We start from the raw sequence: 15,329 nt of genomic DNA, 5'->3' as shown, positions 1-15,329 counted from the left end.
TCCGTCACGTCACACGTCTCCGTGACGGAAACATGACGGATGACATGACGATGACGGTGACGGTTTTCGGGGTCCGTGACGGTGAAGGTGATGGATTATGAAGTGATCGTGACGGGTACGTGATGGTGACAGGGTGCCCAGGACGCGTGATCTGACGGAACGACCGTCACGGATGACGCACGTGAAGGAATTTTTGAAAAGTTAAAACAGAAAGAAAATACATATAAAAATCATTGTTTTTAATCTTTCCGATGGCTGAGATTTCCCCATGTGACGTAGACATTTTGATTTCCTGGCATTTTGCACAAAAGTCCCTATTTTTTTTTGCGCGCGCAAACTGACGTCGCCTATGAATAATTGGAGATATACCCCTCCATTCAAGTAGGGGTTTATTCATGTCACCGTTGACGGTGACGGCGTCACGGTGACGGGGACCTGACGGGACGCCCTATGGATGGACGGTGACGGGAACATGACGGTTTTTTTTTGCATATGCTGGGACGCGTGACGGGATGGTGACGTGACGAAAGCTTCGTCAGGTCACGGTCCATCACATTTCGTCATCCGTTCCGTCAGGTCAGGGGCGTCATGTCCCATGGCGTTCCCTATTTGATAGTATGATTTCGGATCGACTAAGCCAAGCTGCTCTGGCCGACCCGACTGCGGACGTACCAGACCAAACCCGATTTGATCCGACCCGATATATCCGAACCCTAACATGGAAAGATATAAACAGGGGCCATGACTAATACAGTTCTGTTAAGTACGGTCGATTTCTTGGGTCTTTCGAGAGGCGAATTCTCGTCAAAGCCCTACCAGAACCCGGCCGCGGATTCGATTTGGAGGCGCAATCGTTCAACAGAGGAGCATGCCTCGGACGAGCAAGGTCGAGAGCTCTCCATGTCCGCCCCTCCGAGTCTTGACCGCCGACCTTCTCGGTCTCGTCAAGGGTAGGCCCTCTATTTGCTCTTTGATTTCTTCGCCGGACGCTCATTTCCTCGATTTTTTTTTTCTTTTTTTCACTTCCGAATTGCAGTCGTAGAATGTCGGGGAAATGCCGGAACGTCTAAACTAGTCGAAACTTGGGGCTCTATTGATGTTTCCCGCGGCATCGTCGCGGGATCCTTTTTCGATGATCGAGTTCACCCGGTAATTTCTCTCCTCGATTCATGAATTCTCGTTCCGATGTCTGTTTCTCTGCGAATCTGCCCCAAATTTTGGGCAGATCGATTGTCCTCTAGCCCTTCCGTGTTTAAACTCTCAATCAAATATACGTAGGAACACAACATCATTTAATAGCTTCCAGCATTTGAAGTGTTGCATCGTTGTTTCTCTTGCGCTGCTGTGTTTAAACTAAATCAAGTATCGGATTGTTTATACGTGGAAACATTATATTATTTAAGGGTTTCTAGCATTCCAACCGTTGCAGTGTTGTTTCTCTTGCCTGCTGTGTTTAAACTAAATCAAGTATCGGATTGTTTATACTTGGAAACACTATATTATTTATGAGTTTCTTGCATTGTTGTTTCCCTATCCTCAACCGTAAACCTTCAAGAATTGGTCTCATGTGCTGTGTTTAAGTTAAATCAATGATCATAGTGTTTATACGGGGGAACACATGAGCATTTAAGAGTTTCTAACATTAAAAGTGTTGAATCGTTGCTTCCCCATCCTAAACCCTGAACCCTAAGCCCTAAATTAAATCAAGCATCGTATTGAATTATACTTGGGAACACAATAATGTTTAAGAGTTTCTAGCATTTAAAGTGTTGCATTTTTGTTTCCCCATACTAAACCCTAAACCCTAAGCACTAAATTATGAAGCCTAAAAAATCTCTTACCCCTAAACCCTGAACCCGAAACCTTAATAATAAATCTATGAACTCTAAAACCATAAGCAGAAATTTGCCAAGATACTTGTTTCTATCAGAGAAAGGATGTTAACTAACATTTTCTCTCCATCTTCTTGCAGCTATTTGCAATTGGTCGGAAAGATGGCAGCGTAGGTCCCCCACTTAACGCCTGATTAAAAAACCTGATTAACTTTATCCGATTCTTGACACCCGCTGATTATTCAAAAAAAAAAAATACAGGTGGAGTTGCGCAATCCGTTGAATGGCAATGTTGTTAAATCTTTTCTTCTTCATGAAGTCTGTTCTGAGGGGCAAATTGCAAAGGACGACGCAATCGCTGGATTGCATGTATTCAGGAAAAATGAACCAGAGGTTTCATCCAAGTATGCTTGATCTCTTGAATTTCGACAGTATTTTCATAGTTTTTTCTAAAGTTCTTAGCCGCATGTCACCTTCATAACCAATAGATAAATTCATATTTTATCCAGGATGGGTACTCTGCTTGTCTGTACAGAAAACAGGAAAGCTTTCCTTGCCTCTTTCAAACTTGGGGACGTCTCAGAAGATTTCTCCTTCGTGAATTCTCCAAACGTGTGGGATGTATGTGCAAAGGGCAAAGTTCAATGTTCATCACTGTCGGGGGATCAGAGACATGCTTTATTTGCTGGGTATGCACCAAATAATAGCATGAATTTCTCAAGAATTCGACTAGGCTGTGTGTGAATCTCAACTAGGCTGTGGGTTTTTATCTTCAATCCAGGAAAGGAGTCGAAGTGAATGTGTGGGATCTTGACGGATGTCAGAAGACTTGGGCATCGAAACCTGTAAAACTCTAGTTTTGATTGTAAGATTTCAACTCAGGAGTTGCTCGTTGATGAACTGGTGTTTAATTTCGCAGCCTGCCGCTAATAACCTCGGAATATTCACTCCGACTTGGTTCACAGCGACAACATTCCTCAACAAAAACGATAGTAAAAAGATTGTTGCCGGGACGAGCAATCATCAGGTGAGTCGGACAAAGATTTGTAAAAGAAATTTCTAATCTTGAATTGCTGTGAATCTATGGTTGTTTAATTTTTTCCATTGGTGCGACAGATTCGGCTGTATGATATCTCTGCTCAGAGAAGGCCCGTGATTTCAGTAGATTTCCGGGAATCTTCGATTCGTTCACTGGCGGCGGACCTCGACGGCAACGTCGTCTACGTCGGAACCGGCGCCGGCGATCTTGCGTCGTTCGACATGCGTACAGGTTTAAGATGAATTCATTCTCGGTCTCCAAAAAATCTGATCAATCTTCCATAGAACTGGATGGTATAATCTCCATCTTGGTCTTGATCTCTACTCAGGAAAGTTGCTGGGCTGCTTCATTGGCAAGTGCAGCGGAAGCATCAGATCCATCGCGAGGCATCCCGATATTCCTGTGATTGCATCCTGCGGTGAGCTAAACTAAAGTTTACCTTAAATTAAAATTCATGTTTCCGGGAATTTGTTCTTCCTCACCGGAGAGGATCAATCTACCTCAGGGCTCGACGGCTACTTGCGATTGTGGGATGCGGGGACGAGGCAGCCTCTTTCTGCGGTTTGCATCTCGAATTCTCACCTCGATAGAGTTCATCCGACTCACCTATTGATTGGCGTTTGAACAGGTCTTCCTCAAGCAACAACTCACTCATCTGGCCTTCGATCCGAGCTTCTCCGGCGAAGGTCGACGATCCTAACTCTCTCCTAGGAATGATAATTCAATCCGATGGATCTAACCTTGATCACGTACTCCGCGATCGAGACAATCATGATCAGATCGGTAATGCGATCGCCGATCAAGGAGATCACGGATTAATCACATTGCTAGGCTTGAATTTCGCCCGCTTTTTCTAATCTCTGTGCCGTCAGCAGAGGTGTCTGCGGGGGGGATCGGGGACGACGGCATGCAGTCCGAGGTCGACGATCTTGAGGAAACCCTAGCCAGCGATGATAGCCGGAAAGCCGATCGATCGAAAGCCGGAAAGAAGAGAAGCGATTCTTCGGATCGTCCGAAGATGATCAAGCTGAAGAAGAAGCGCAAGCCTCGTTCCGATGATCACGACGACGACGACGACGAATCCTGAACAGAAGAGAAACAGTCAAGATCGCGGGGACAGCCCATGGTCGTTAATCAACCTTGTTTAATGTTGAAAAGTAGGTATTTATAGTGATTTTTAAATTTATCGTCATCTTCGCACGCCATGACTCAACACGCAAGACTCTTAACCCTACTTTCTTTACTAATTACGCGGATTGCCACTTTGGAGGGGGTACCCGAGGATAGGGCGTTTAGGCCCTCCGATGTGTCCTGGGGTCTTTCAGATTTAGGCACGTGGCACGTCGAAATCCATTTCAACGCGAATTTTAAATGCGTGGCAGAGTTGTAATAATTGGAAAGTCTGAGGGGTGTTGACTAAAAGGTCGGTATCTTTTATTCTCGGCTGTCAACAAGGTCTGGTTTCGCTGTCATCTCCATCTCGCCTCAGGTCGTTCTCTCTCATCATCAACCCTAACCTCTCTCTATCTCGGTCGCTCTCAGTCTCAGACTTGTAAGCGACTTACGCCAACTTGAGGGGGAATCGCTGATTGCTCGGCACGGTAACGGATTCGCGGGGGCCGCGGATCGATCTTGGTCGTCTGTTTGCGGTGATCTTTTGCTTTGTGCTTAGATTTTGTTTTTCCTTTTTGTTTCCAGCCTTAAGGATTACTGCGGTTTATTGTTTTGCCTTTACCATGTTATTTGATTTCGTCCCGCCAGCTGCGGATCGTACATCTGCTGATTTCAACTGCTCCTAGGAAACCATGGGTTTTTTTACTGGTCTCACTTTTTATTTAGTTATCGTGGGGAAATAATGCTACGCGAATCCGTCAATAGGATATAATTTCCCTGAAAGTCTTAGGAAGATTTTTTTTTGGGTGAAAAATCTGTGGTTTTGTGGATCGGCGACGGTTCGTAGTTGATTTGAATTTCCTGTTGTTTCTATTCCTGGCGTGTGATAGGAAAATTTTAGTTGTATGTGAACCATTTCATCGATGATGATTATTGCAGTCCTTCAGAAATTATCGCGAATGGGTAAAGGATTCGAGCGTATCCAAATCCTTTGTAAATCTCTGATTGATGTATACATCGATGAATGCTATTGATAATCGGTTGGCAGTTCGCTTATCCGTCGATGTGGCACCTTGTACAGAAACAAGGCAGAATCCTTTATCATTCTTGTTGGTAGCTTACGCCTGAGTACCTCATTCCAATCACGTTCTGTTTAAAATCCACCGTTTTCCTGCTCAAATTAATCATTCCTTTTACTATATAACACCCTAATAGGTCTTGATACGTTGTAAACTTCTTTGAATCGGTTGGCTTCTTTTGTAGCATGTTAGCAATCTTGGGAATCTGCACTTTTCATGACATTTATTTTCATGCATTTTTATTTTCAATGGTGACAAAGTCTACCTTTCATCTGCAAGAACTTTAGGTGACTCAAAGTTACTAAATATCCGCCTCTTCTTTCCACAGGATGGTACATACAGAGTTGGCTAGGAGAAAAATCAACGATGGGCCCTTCATCTTGGTAAAGGTTTCGGTACTCCTGGAGGCCGGAAGGGCAACGTAGAAATTTAATGGGCGGGGCTTGCGAGATCATTGCTGATGATGAACCGATGGACTCCCATCAACTCAAGGCACTTAAATCAGTCAACTGTAAAGTAAGAGTTGAAGCCAGATTTGCTCAGATATACGGTCATGGCGATGGATTTGGACGTGGGCCACGAGCTGAAACATACAACATTCAGGAAACTCCTCGGCCAACCGGCATCGAACAACAACAAAAGAGTATGCAAAAGAAGCCCATTAGAGCTGATGGCCTCCTTCAGCCGTCCTCATCGGGAAGCTCAGAACTGGTGACTCTTAAGCATGCGCTAAGAAAACTAAGTATCTCGCAGGCATCACAGTTGGCTGCGATGAAGTGGCAATCCAGGTCAATCAACTCCCCTGGCATCTATGCGTCTGTCGCGGTACATCCCAACGAGTCTTTACATGAGCAGGATGGAACATTATTTGAAATTTCTCTTATCCCGCCAAAGAATTTGGATGCAAATGCCAGGGGCAAAGCATCTGAATCTGCAGAGCCGTGCGATGTTGAGAGCTCATTATCCTCTAAGGCGGCCCCGACGGCCCGATTAAAGGACGTGATCGCATCACCGGCGACAGACTGCAGAGTCAAGTCACTGGCTGAAGTGTCAAAAAGCCAATCAAAAGCTCGCGCTGGTGATTCCATCTCCAGACCGGACAGCCTCTTGATGTTTTGCCTGAGTCCTCGCCTGATCAGAACGGCTCATAAAACAAAGAGCAGTTTGAAGAATGGCCGTGACGTGATCGGCTGCCAGGTCAATTCTGTGCCTGGATCTCCTAAGGTGGTGCCTACGTCCAGTGATCCAGTCAATCAAGTCAACCCTGTCGTCCCGAGGTCAAAAGAGAAGGGCGAAAGCTCGCAGAGCTCGAAGAGCAGCTTGGGCGACCACAGCTGCAGCAGCACGAGTATAAGCGGCGAAAGCAACCAGAGTGTTGCCAGCGGCCGCGGGCTCAGCAAACCCCACACTTCTGCAGACCTGCGATGGGCAGCCATTCGTCGAGCTGAGCTCCTTCATGGTAACTTGGGCCTGGACAACTTTGTGCTTTTAAGGAGGCTTGGCTCTGGCGACATCGGTACCGTCTATCTCGCCGAGCTTGATGGCACTGGTTGCGTGTTTGCTCTCAAGGTCATGGACATGGACTTCCTCTCCAGCAGGAAGAAGGTGGGCAGAGCCCAGACAGAGAGAGAGATTCTTCAGATCCTCGACCACCCCTTTCTCCCCACTCTGTACACCCATTTCACCACTGATAATCTCTCCTGCCTGGTCATGGAGTACTGCCCTGGGGGGGACCTCCACGTCCTCCGCCAGCGGCAGCCCTCCCGATGCTTCTCCGAGCCTGCTGCAAGGTTTATTGACCTTTGACTGACCATTCACTGTAAGAACATCCATTGTCTCTGACCTTGATTTTGACTTGGCGGCCAGGTTCTACGTGGCAGAGGTTCTGCTGGCGCTGGAGTACCTGCACATGCTTGGGGTTGTGTACCGGGACCTGAAGCCGGAGAACATTCTGGTGCGGGAGGATGGCCATGTCATGCTCTCTGACTTTGATCTGTCGTTGCAGTGTGCAGTCAGCCCCATGCTTCTCCGGTCCTTGTCTGTTGGCGACTCGGGCCGGAGATCATCCAGCTGTGCAGACCCACATTGCCTCCACTCCTCCTGGGTCAGTGTCACCTGCTTTGGCCCCGGCGCTGCGTCGGCAGCGGTGGCTCGGCGGAAGCTAGGGGCATCACTGCCGCAGCTGGTGGCCGAACCGACAGCAGCACGGTCAAACTCCTTCGTGGGGACCCATGAGTACTTGGCGCCAGAGATCATCAAGGGCGAGGGCCATGGGAGCGCCGTCGACTGGTGGACCCTGGGGGTATTCCTCTACGAGCTGCTGTTTGGGCGGACGCCATTCAAGGGTGCAGTCAATGAGGAGACCCTGGCCAATGTGGTTAGCCAGGACCTGCAGTTCCCGACGAGTCCCTCGGTGAGCCTTCAGGCTAAGGCCCTTGTCCGAGGGCTGCTATCCAAGGAGCCAGAGAACCGCCTCGGCTCGCGTAGGGGCGCGGCTGAGATCAAGCAGCACATGTTTTTCCACGGCTTGAACTGGGCCCTCATCAGGTCTGCATCCCCGCCTGAGATTCCGCTGCCGCTGGCGCTGCCGTTGCCGCCACCGCCGCCGCCACCGCTGCCGGCTCCCGTCACCTCTGTCTTAAAGGAAGGAGGCCGCTTTGAGTTCAAAGTCAATGGCGAGCACATTGGGTTTGAGCTCTTTTGAGAAGCTGACTCTCCTCCACTCGGCCGCCATAATTCAATGTTTATATGATAAAAGCATCAAGCCCCCCACCCGTCTTTGTCTTTAACTCAACCCATTGACCTCTTGCATAGTTAAAGTGAGTCAAACCCGTTGACTTGTGTTTGCGCCTTGGTCAAACAAGGTTTGAACTAAGAAAAGAAGCCGCGGCAGTCCAGATTCTACTACATAAAAGAGCCTTCTTACCTGGCTTGTCCAGTCCTTGGTCAACCCGTTGACTGGTGGGTGAAGTCAACGATCCTTGGTCTCCCCCCCTCTCTCTGACTGACCCATTAACGGGGCCCAATCCATCAACGCCTCCTTATTACTTACTAGTCTCTTGCGGATAAGGCTCTCAGATGGATGACGCGCCGTCATCCATTCAGTTCCTTATCGTCATCCGTCCTGACTACGGATTACGGAACGGGAACAGAACAAAAGCCTTCGTCCCTGCCCCTCAGACGGGCGACTCACCGAAATGCCGTTCCGTCCGTCCTATTCCGTCGTCCGTCCTTTAGAAGGAAATGTCATTTCCTATTTAAAGGCCCCTCGAAGAAAATAAATAGATATAAAAATAAAAATAGAAACTAAAAAATAAAACCCCCCGTATCAATCAGCCAGTTACTAGGCATGTTATTTACTTGTCCTTCTTCTTCCTCCTCCTTCCTCCTGCAGCGCCGGCCCTCTCTTCTGCTCTGATCCTCTCCCAGCGGGAAGCTTCTGCTACGGGGGTTGTCGCTGGCGCTTCAATGGGGCTCGCTCCGCAGTAGCATCGATCGGGCGTTGAGAGATGGAGATGGAGAGCACGCGGAGATCCCTAGACAGGAGCAAGGAGCCGGGCCTCCTCAAGAAGCCGCGGCTCGGAGACTTGGCCGAGAGAGACCCGCGCGGAGTTCTCGTCGCCAAGGGCGCCGGTCCAGATCGGGAACGAGCCTTCCCTTCGAGGGTCGCTGGCCCTGAACTGGCGCCCTCTAGGTTTAGGGCCAACGATCCCAGGGTCGACGATCAGCCCTCGGCCGTGCTCCGAGGGTCTCCCTATCAGCCTCAGAACCCTCCCGAACAGCAGATGCAGGAGTTGGCCGCTCAGTACAAGGCGGCGCTGGCCGAACTCACCTTCAATTCGAAGCCTATCATCACCAACCTGACGATCATTGCTGGGGAGAACATGCCTGCTGCCAAACCGATTGCCGCCGTCATCTGCGCTCATATTCTCGAGGTGAAGCTTAATTTCGCTTTACGACCTCAATTAATCCGTCGGGTTATACTGCATCAATTATTCCATTCAGTTCTTCGATGTCTCTTCTCTTCTTACTTGGGTTTTACATTTCTCATCTGTTTTTGCGTCTTAATGAATGCCCTTATCGCCTGGCATTCTTTATTTTTGTAGTCTTTGATTTTGGTGTTGAAACTGGGTATTCAGAATTGAGTCAACCTCAAGATATTCATTGGAAGGCATTTATATTTAACCAATCCCTTCTCTTGTCAAATTCTACTTCTGGACAGGTGCCCAGTGATCAAAAGCTACCCTCGCTCTATCTTCTGGACAGCATCGTGAAGAACATCGGAAGAGATTATATTAAACATTTCGCCTCCAGGCTGCCAGAGGTTGGACCCTTCTCTGAATACTCATTCTCTTATCTTAGCTGTTATTTAACCTCCCTGCAACTTATTACTGCTTTTGTGGCATGTGAAAAATTGTTTTTGCTTCTTCGCTGGTTGTATCCATCTTCTTATGAATACTTTTATTTTCTAGGTTTTCTGCAAAGCGTATCGACAGGTTGACTCGTCGATTCACCAAGGAATGAGACATCTCTTTGGAACGTGGAAAGGCGTCTTTCCCCCCGCGCCGCTCCTCACTATTGAAAAGGAGCTCAGTTTTCAATCTAACGTCAACGGTTCATCTTCTGGAGTGGTGGCTTCACGGCCTGACTCTCAGGCACAGCGACCTCCACATAGCATTCATGTTAATCCAAAATATTTAGAGGCCAGACAACAACTTCAGCAGCCTGGCCGAGTAAGCGTCTTCACTGAATATTAATTTTCTTTTATGGGTTTCAGTTTTTGACTCCGTGCATTCTAAATTGGATATCTTGTTAATTAAACATTCTCATATTGGAGGTTGTTTTTTGTTCTAGGAATCTTTGATTATCTGATGAAAAAATATTCATCAGCATGTGTCAATTTTGAGTGGCTAGTTTTGCTTTCGTGTTTATTCATTTTTATGTTTTGAAAACTTTATTAGGTGAGACAACCTCGTGATAAACTGTCCTGCTAATGAAATGATTCTTTTTTATTTTATTCGGATATCCGTTTCTGCTACTGCTTTTCAATCCTTTCTCTAATCATGTGTCAATTATGAACTATATTTGAGACAGCATACAAAGAAGACAAGGAAATTATGTCATAAATCTGACTATGATTCTATTGTTTTTCTCAAAAACCAAAGAGCTTGCTGTTTCTCTCAATGGTTATTTCTTCGAGCTTGTTTTGTTTTGTTGAATATTTCTTTGAAATTGTGTTGTTTGTCTTTTGATTAGAATTTGGGTTCTTCTTCCCTTTCAATAACTTTTCAAATGGAGTGGCTAAAATTTTTTAAAATTAAAGTTCTCTTGTGCGGTTGACTGTTGGTCATTTTTCTCGTAGTGAATTTCACTTTGAAGCTATCTTTTTTTTGAACAATCACTTTGAAGCTACCTTGTTTCTCCCGTGTGGTGGTTAGCCTTTGAATGCTCTTCTCATTGTCGAATATATTCCGGTTATATATTTTTAAAAAGGTGAAAGCGGCAAGCGTCGGGAAAGGAGCCAGCATTATAGAAGGCGTGGAGAAGGCTGATCGAGTTCCTGTTATTGGCAGTTCGAGGCTGTGGCCAGATCCATCGATAAAGGTGCTCATTTTGGTTTTATTTCAAGATTTTCTTGAGGTTGAATGAAATTTCAAAAAATACAGAAGCTCCTTCTGTGAATTTGGAAAAAAATAATGGTGGGGACATTTTCTTGCAGGCAGCTCAGAGATCCCAGAGGGAACTTCCTAATGAATCATCTCTTGGAAGCATTTCTGATCAGGGCTCTTTGGACCGGGTTTTTACTTCAGACTACTCTCGAGTTTCTAATTTTGGGATTCAAAGAAGTGGTGCAGTGTTTGCTGATCAGGAAGTGGGGGAGAAGCCGGGCCTCAATGTCAGAAAGTTGAATACCCATGAGACCGTGCTCGCCGAAAGAACAAGTTCTGATGGTGAAAACCTCAAAGCTTCGGAATCCAGCCAAATACTCTTTCATTCATCATCGAGAGAGGAAATGAGTTCTAAGATGAGCAGCTTGATTGGATCTCAGAACTGGAAAAATTCTGAAGAAGAAGAATACACGTGGGATCTGGGCAACTCTAGCAATGCTTGGAATTACGAGGATTCTGAGAGCCTCCCTGGCTTACAGAAAGACAGGAGGACTGCGTCAGATGTTGATTCTCTTCAAGGTCCCTGGAGCAGACTGGAGAGTTTGCCCCGTGTTGGCAGATTACCTAGTAAGGATGATAGGCTGCTCAAGTCAAGGGTGCGTTTTTGTAACCAAACTCTTTTTGCATAGGCTCCCATGTCTCTTCACTTAATAATATCTTGCATCCTTCTTGTCCCCTATTTTTCAGGAACAGATGGAGCTTATTTCGACGACTTCTCTTCAAGGCGAGAGTCGGCAGAGTAGTAGTCGGGAGCATTCTGCTGATAACCTCCCTAGAGGCGTATCTTTTGATAACCGGGCCCCTGGACTGTGGTCATCACATGAGACTAGAGTCCCTCCCCTCGGTTCACTTGCAGGAACCTCAAGAAATATCTCAATCCAAGAGGGCATTTTCTCTAATAAGCCAAGAAGCAGCCAACTACCAGTGGAGGTAGATTCATTGTCATTCCCAAAGACAACTGGAGGGCGTCAATTGGGTGGGATGAGACCAGACCTTACTGTCGATACAGTCTCATCATCTGTTCTAAAGCTAAGTAAACCACCACTGATTTTCCCGAAACCAAGTAACTCAGCTGATCTAGATCAATTGGAGCCAGAAAAGCCAATGCAATTTCCCAGCCAACCCGTTCCCCAGAAGCTGTTAACCCAAGTGCCGCAGCTGGAGTCTGGGTCCTCCTTTCAACAGTTGCAGAGGCACCCTCGTTCCTCTATTAAAACTGAGGAAACTCTCATCAGCAGTTCTACAGTCAACTCCACAGCAGCTTCCCTGGACAAGTCTAGCACAAGCAAATTATTGGATGCTATTGCCAAAAGTGGGCTATTACCTTTTGCATCATCAACTGGCACTCAGGTGGGGTTGATTGGTTCACTTCCACTGGTATCTAGGCCTCATCCTGCTCCGATTGCATCACTTCCTGGTTCAGAAGCTGAGCTTCCTCCATTGCCTCCTGGGCCACGTCCTTCATCTTCAAAGCCGAGCGCAGAAGAAACTGGCTCAAATCTTCCACTATCAAGCCTGTTAAGCTCATTGGTTGCCAAGGGTCTGATATCTTCAGGCAAAGAATTGGCTTCAGGCAACGTTCCTGAGCTGATATCCGATGCGGGTTCATCTCTTCCCCCTGCCAGCACCAGTTTTACTGTTTCACTTGCATCCTCTTCACAAAATGAGCCACCACCACGGGTACCAGGAGGGCCCTCTTCAGCTCCCAAGGACTCCTCTGTCTCGTCGAAAAGACGCATTTCATCCTTAGACGTAGGAGGCCTGATCGGCCTGGATTTCAGACCAGATGTCCTGCGAGAGTACCATCTGGAGGTTCTGAATCGCCTCTATGATCTGGATCTGCAGCATATTGATGCTGTTATTGACGAGCCAAGGTTCAAGAACGGAGATGAGATCCAGGCCCATTTTAGTTTCAACTGGTTCTTTACCTCGAAGCTTGATTTTGAGGTCGACTCTGATCAAGAATCCTCTCGAAAGTGGTACCCAAGCTTGGACCAGTACATTTCAAGAGACGAGGATTCGACGAGCATAACAGCTTTGGAGAATGCCCCAGTTGGGATTCTGGCAAAGTCTGATGATCGCTGCGAGCCAATGGTCCCTGCAGATGAAGGCCAGTGTATCTGCGCAATGTGTGGCGAGCCATTTGAAGATGCGTTCTGCGAGGAGAGAGATGAATGGATGTACAGGGGAGCTATGTACTGTCATTTTACGCAACATCCCAATGAAGAGGAAACTGCTGGGTTGGCGCAGAAGCATGGTCTCATTGTGCATGCTCGATGCAGATCAAGCGAGGGAGATTTGAATGGAGCAAATGCAGATGATCCATATGACGGTTTTGACAGGGCTGCTGTTAAAATGGTATGCTTTTGATCAACCAAACACATCCTGCCTCATCTGTGGTTTCTGCCATTATCACCAAAGTCGTCATTTATTTCACCATCGTCTTCATAATTATTTATTTCTCTTATTACAAACATCGTCATAGCTCTTATCATCAAGGTTCCCGCATTCACTCCTCTCCTGATCATTATCATTCCGTCATGATGTTATTGTGATTGTCATCATTGCTTTCATGCTCATCATTCTCAATTTTTTGTCCATCAGTTATCATTCTTGTGAGAGACGAAAGTCGTTTTGTCCCTGTCATATTAATGGTGATAATCATTTTGGTCATCGCCATCATATAAACCATTCTGAGCGTCTTCTTACGATGAAATCATTACATTTTGATCATCCCAGTCATATCGTTGATCCTCTTTCAGGAACAGGATGCAAGCTGAAGAACCCCCCCATCAATAGGGGGCAACTAGCCATGTCTCCGTTCTGTCTAATATCTCTTTCTATCTTTATCTGCCCTCATCATTTGCACTGGCGGTTGCCCCGGATAGTTTGCACTACCGGATCTCTCTGTGCTACAAGTTCGGTCCAAAGAGGAAGCTTCTGGCCGATACCTCGTCATCTTAAGAGGGATTATCGCCTAGCCTGAACATCAGGTGTGCCTTCTTAGTCCCCTCTCTTGTGGGGAGACGAAAGCGACATTGGAAGAGCACTCCAAGTAAGTTGTTTATGTCATTTGCCGCGTACATCTGGGTGATTCAAAGTCCTTCAATTTTTTCTCCTTCCAAAACCTTGTAACTTTGAGTTAACACTAGGATGGTTGAAACCCATCACTACCTCTGTCCTTCAAGGCTTGCCTCACTCAATCATAGTCCCGAAGTCTTTACTCTCACAGCAGGCTGATTTTATCTCACACTATTTAATTATTCAAGGATCAACTTAACCCAATCGATTAGTTAAGTCACCAGCCTATGGGGTGCCAAGCTACATGAGAATGTAGAAATTAGGATTAATTATGTCATTTACGGCATCTGATTTATCTAACCATATTTGTAATTTTCCTTACAAGCATAGATCAAGTTAGGATGAAATCTACATGCATCAAGTAATGGATGTGTGAATTTTAAGTTTAATTCCTATTTTAAGGATTTTTATATATGTTTTCTAGGAATTAGATCTAATTTAATAAAACACAATATTCAAAAATCAATTCAAAATATTTCTATCAAGGTTGTAAATATTAATCCTGTTTAACGTAATTTATCTAAATTTTATAATATAATTGTTTGTAAATCTTATTTAATTTTGCAATCAAAGAATAATAATTAGTTCTAATTAAATACACTATATGTTTTGGAAGCGCTGGATGTGAGGTGAGTTGGGGAGAGTGTGTGTGATGCAGGTCAATGGAATGGGGTGGTTTTACCATTGAAAAATACGATGCTAAAGTTAGTCTAAAAGTTGGACAATGAAAGGAAGATGATAGTGATATTTTACAGATATTAAAATTAATTTACTATAATCAATAGGAGCCCTCTAATTAGCGATCAATCTTTTTAGATTTCATCTCGTTTTTATTAACACATGCTGCTACTCCTGATTTTAACCTGATCTGTCAGAAATCGCTCAAATAACATCAGTCTTCAAACATTTAATCATCTCCTTTTAAAAAAAGCTTTTACCACAGAGGATGTCGGCTTTCCCTAGACAGACGGCTGGTCCCTTCTTCCAAAAATATCATGTGTTCAGATATAAGAGATGAAATTCCTCGAATATCATCAGATGTCTGCCCTATATAAAGTAAATGATATGATAATAGATTTAAGAGATCATGCTCTTTATTAGGGGTTTGGGATGAGGAAATGATAACATATAAAGATTTTTAATGCTGAAGAAATTTATATTTCAAACAAGATGACAATGACTTGAGCTCTTAGTTTGTTTAATGCATTCCAGTAATTGATACACTCAAAATTAGGGTACAATGATGTCACTTCAGATTTGAGTTTACTCAATAAAATTTATAAACCTTTACTGATAAAATAATTTGACTAAGTGATGAGCCACGGTCGTCTCCACATGGAATGGATCTTAGGAAAATAGCTTTCTCTATAGGGTGAATTTGTGATGATTGGAAGAGATACATATAGCATGAGGTAGCGGTAGGATGAAATTAGTGATCAGAGATTGGGATAACACCTATTTGATAAGAATAAGACGAGTATTACACGAGTAGTAGATAGTGTATTGTGAACGATGT

The 15,329-nt window shown here is 45.4% G+C and overlaps 3 protein-coding genes and 1 long non-coding RNA gene across 9 annotated transcripts; 3 read left to right on the top strand and 1 right to left on the bottom strand.

The window, feature by feature from the left end:
* The first annotated feature begins 755 nt into the window (after window positions 1-755).
* Window positions 756-4,063, top strand: LOC144705474 (Transducin/WD40 repeat-like superfamily protein). Its single transcript, XM_078578172.1, has 12 exons — window positions 756-950; window positions 1,037-1,149; window positions 1,973-2,002; window positions 2,094-2,236; window positions 2,342-2,521; window positions 2,614-2,677; window positions 2,752-2,859; window positions 2,949-3,102; window positions 3,200-3,289; window positions 3,377-3,432; window positions 3,500-3,557; window positions 3,747-4,063. The coding sequence occupies exons 1-12, from the start codon at window positions 869-871 to the stop codon at window positions 3,956-3,958; spliced, it is 1,290 nt and encodes a 429-aa protein (XP_078434298.1). The 5' UTR covers window positions 756-868; the 3' UTR covers window positions 3,959-4,063.
* Window positions 3,104-3,747, bottom strand: LOC144705475 (uncharacterized). Of its 2 annotated transcripts, none has more exons than XR_013582047.1 (2): window positions 3,354-3,747; window positions 3,104-3,271 (listed from the first exon to the last, which is right to left on the bottom strand). It is a non-coding gene; the product is annotated as an uncharacterized LOC144705475 (long non-coding RNA). The 2 variants fall into 2 exon arrangements; XR_013582046.1 differs by having other exon boundaries at window positions 3,372-3,747.
* Window positions 4,064-4,243: 180 nt separating the features above from the next.
* On the top strand, window positions 4,244-7,908 carry LOC144705473 (serine/threonine-protein kinase D6PK-like). Of its 5 annotated transcripts, none has more exons than XM_078578166.1 (3): window positions 4,244-4,520; window positions 5,392-6,853; window positions 6,930-7,908. In XM_078578166.1, the coding sequence occupies exons 2-3, from the start codon at window positions 5,496-5,498 to the stop codon at window positions 7,765-7,767; spliced, it is 2,196 nt and encodes a 731-aa protein (XP_078434292.1). In that variant the 5' UTR covers window positions 4,244-4,520; window positions 5,392-5,495; the 3' UTR covers window positions 7,768-7,908. The 5 variants fall into 5 exon arrangements, with proteins under 5 accessions (XP_078434292.1, XP_078434294.1, XP_078434295.1 ...); XM_078578168.1 differs by lacking the exon at window positions 4,244-4,520 and adding an exon at window positions 4,580-4,680; XM_078578169.1 differs by lacking the exon at window positions 4,244-4,520 and adding an exon at window positions 4,671-4,692.
* Window positions 7,909-8,410: 502 nt separating this feature from the next.
* Window positions 8,411-13,902, top strand: LOC144705472 (pre-mRNA cleavage complex 2 Pcf11-like protein). Its single transcript, XM_078578165.1, has 7 exons — window positions 8,411-8,998; window positions 9,286-9,387; window positions 9,536-9,796; window positions 10,557-10,667; window positions 10,783-11,328; window positions 11,420-13,090; window positions 13,495-13,902. The coding sequence occupies exons 1-7, from the start codon at window positions 8,573-8,575 to the stop codon at window positions 13,510-13,512; spliced, it is 3,135 nt and encodes a 1,044-aa protein (XP_078434291.1). The 5' UTR covers window positions 8,411-8,572; the 3' UTR covers window positions 13,513-13,902.
* Window positions 13,903-15,329: the final 1,427 nt, after the last annotated feature.

This window comes from Wolffia australiana, chromosome 7 (genome assembly GCF_029677425.1).
Source record: "Wolffia australiana isolate 7733 chromosome 7, ASM2967742v1".
Classification (NCBI taxonomy): Eukaryota; Viridiplantae; Streptophyta; class Magnoliopsida; order Alismatales; family Araceae; genus Wolffia; species Wolffia australiana.
Note: the sequence above shows the minus strand (reverse complement) of the source record. Positions and strands in the feature narration are given on the sequence as shown.

What these genes read in the sequence shown, in the direction of transcription:
- LOC144705474 (XM_078578172.1), top strand. Translation starts at nt 869, where the DNA reads ATGCCTCGGACGAGCAAGGTCGAGAGCTCTCCATGTCCGCCCCTCCGA. An exon ending in CCTTCTCGGTCTCGTCAAGG is followed by an intron (nt 951 to 1,036) that starts GTAGGCCCTCTA and finishes TCCGAATTGCAG; the next exon opens with TCGTAGAATGTCGGGGAAAT. An exon ending in GAACCAGAGGTTTCATCCAA is followed by an intron (nt 2,237 to 2,341) that starts GTATGCTTGATC and finishes TATTTTATCCAG; the next exon opens with GATGGGTACTCTGCTTGTCT.
- LOC144705473 (XM_078578166.1), top strand. Translation starts at nt 5,496, where the DNA reads ATGGGCGGGGCTTGCGAGATCATTGCTGATGATGAACCGATGGACTCC. An exon ending in TTCTCCGAGCCTGCTGCAAG is followed by an intron (nt 6,854 to 6,929) that starts GTTTATTGACCT and finishes CTTGGCGGCCAG; the next exon opens with GTTCTACGTGGCAGAGGTTC.
- LOC144705472 (XM_078578165.1), top strand. Translation starts at nt 8,573, where the DNA reads ATGGAGATGGAGAGCACGCGGAGATCCCTAGACAGGAGCAAGGAGCCG. An exon ending in TCGCCTCCAGGCTGCCAGAG is followed by an intron (nt 9,388 to 9,535) that starts GTTGGACCCTTC and finishes TTTATTTTCTAG; the next exon opens with GTTTTCTGCAAAGCGTATCG. An exon ending in ATAGGCTGCTCAAGTCAAGG is followed by an intron (nt 11,329 to 11,419) that starts GTGCGTTTTTGT and finishes CCTATTTTTCAG; the next exon opens with GAACAGATGGAGCTTATTTC.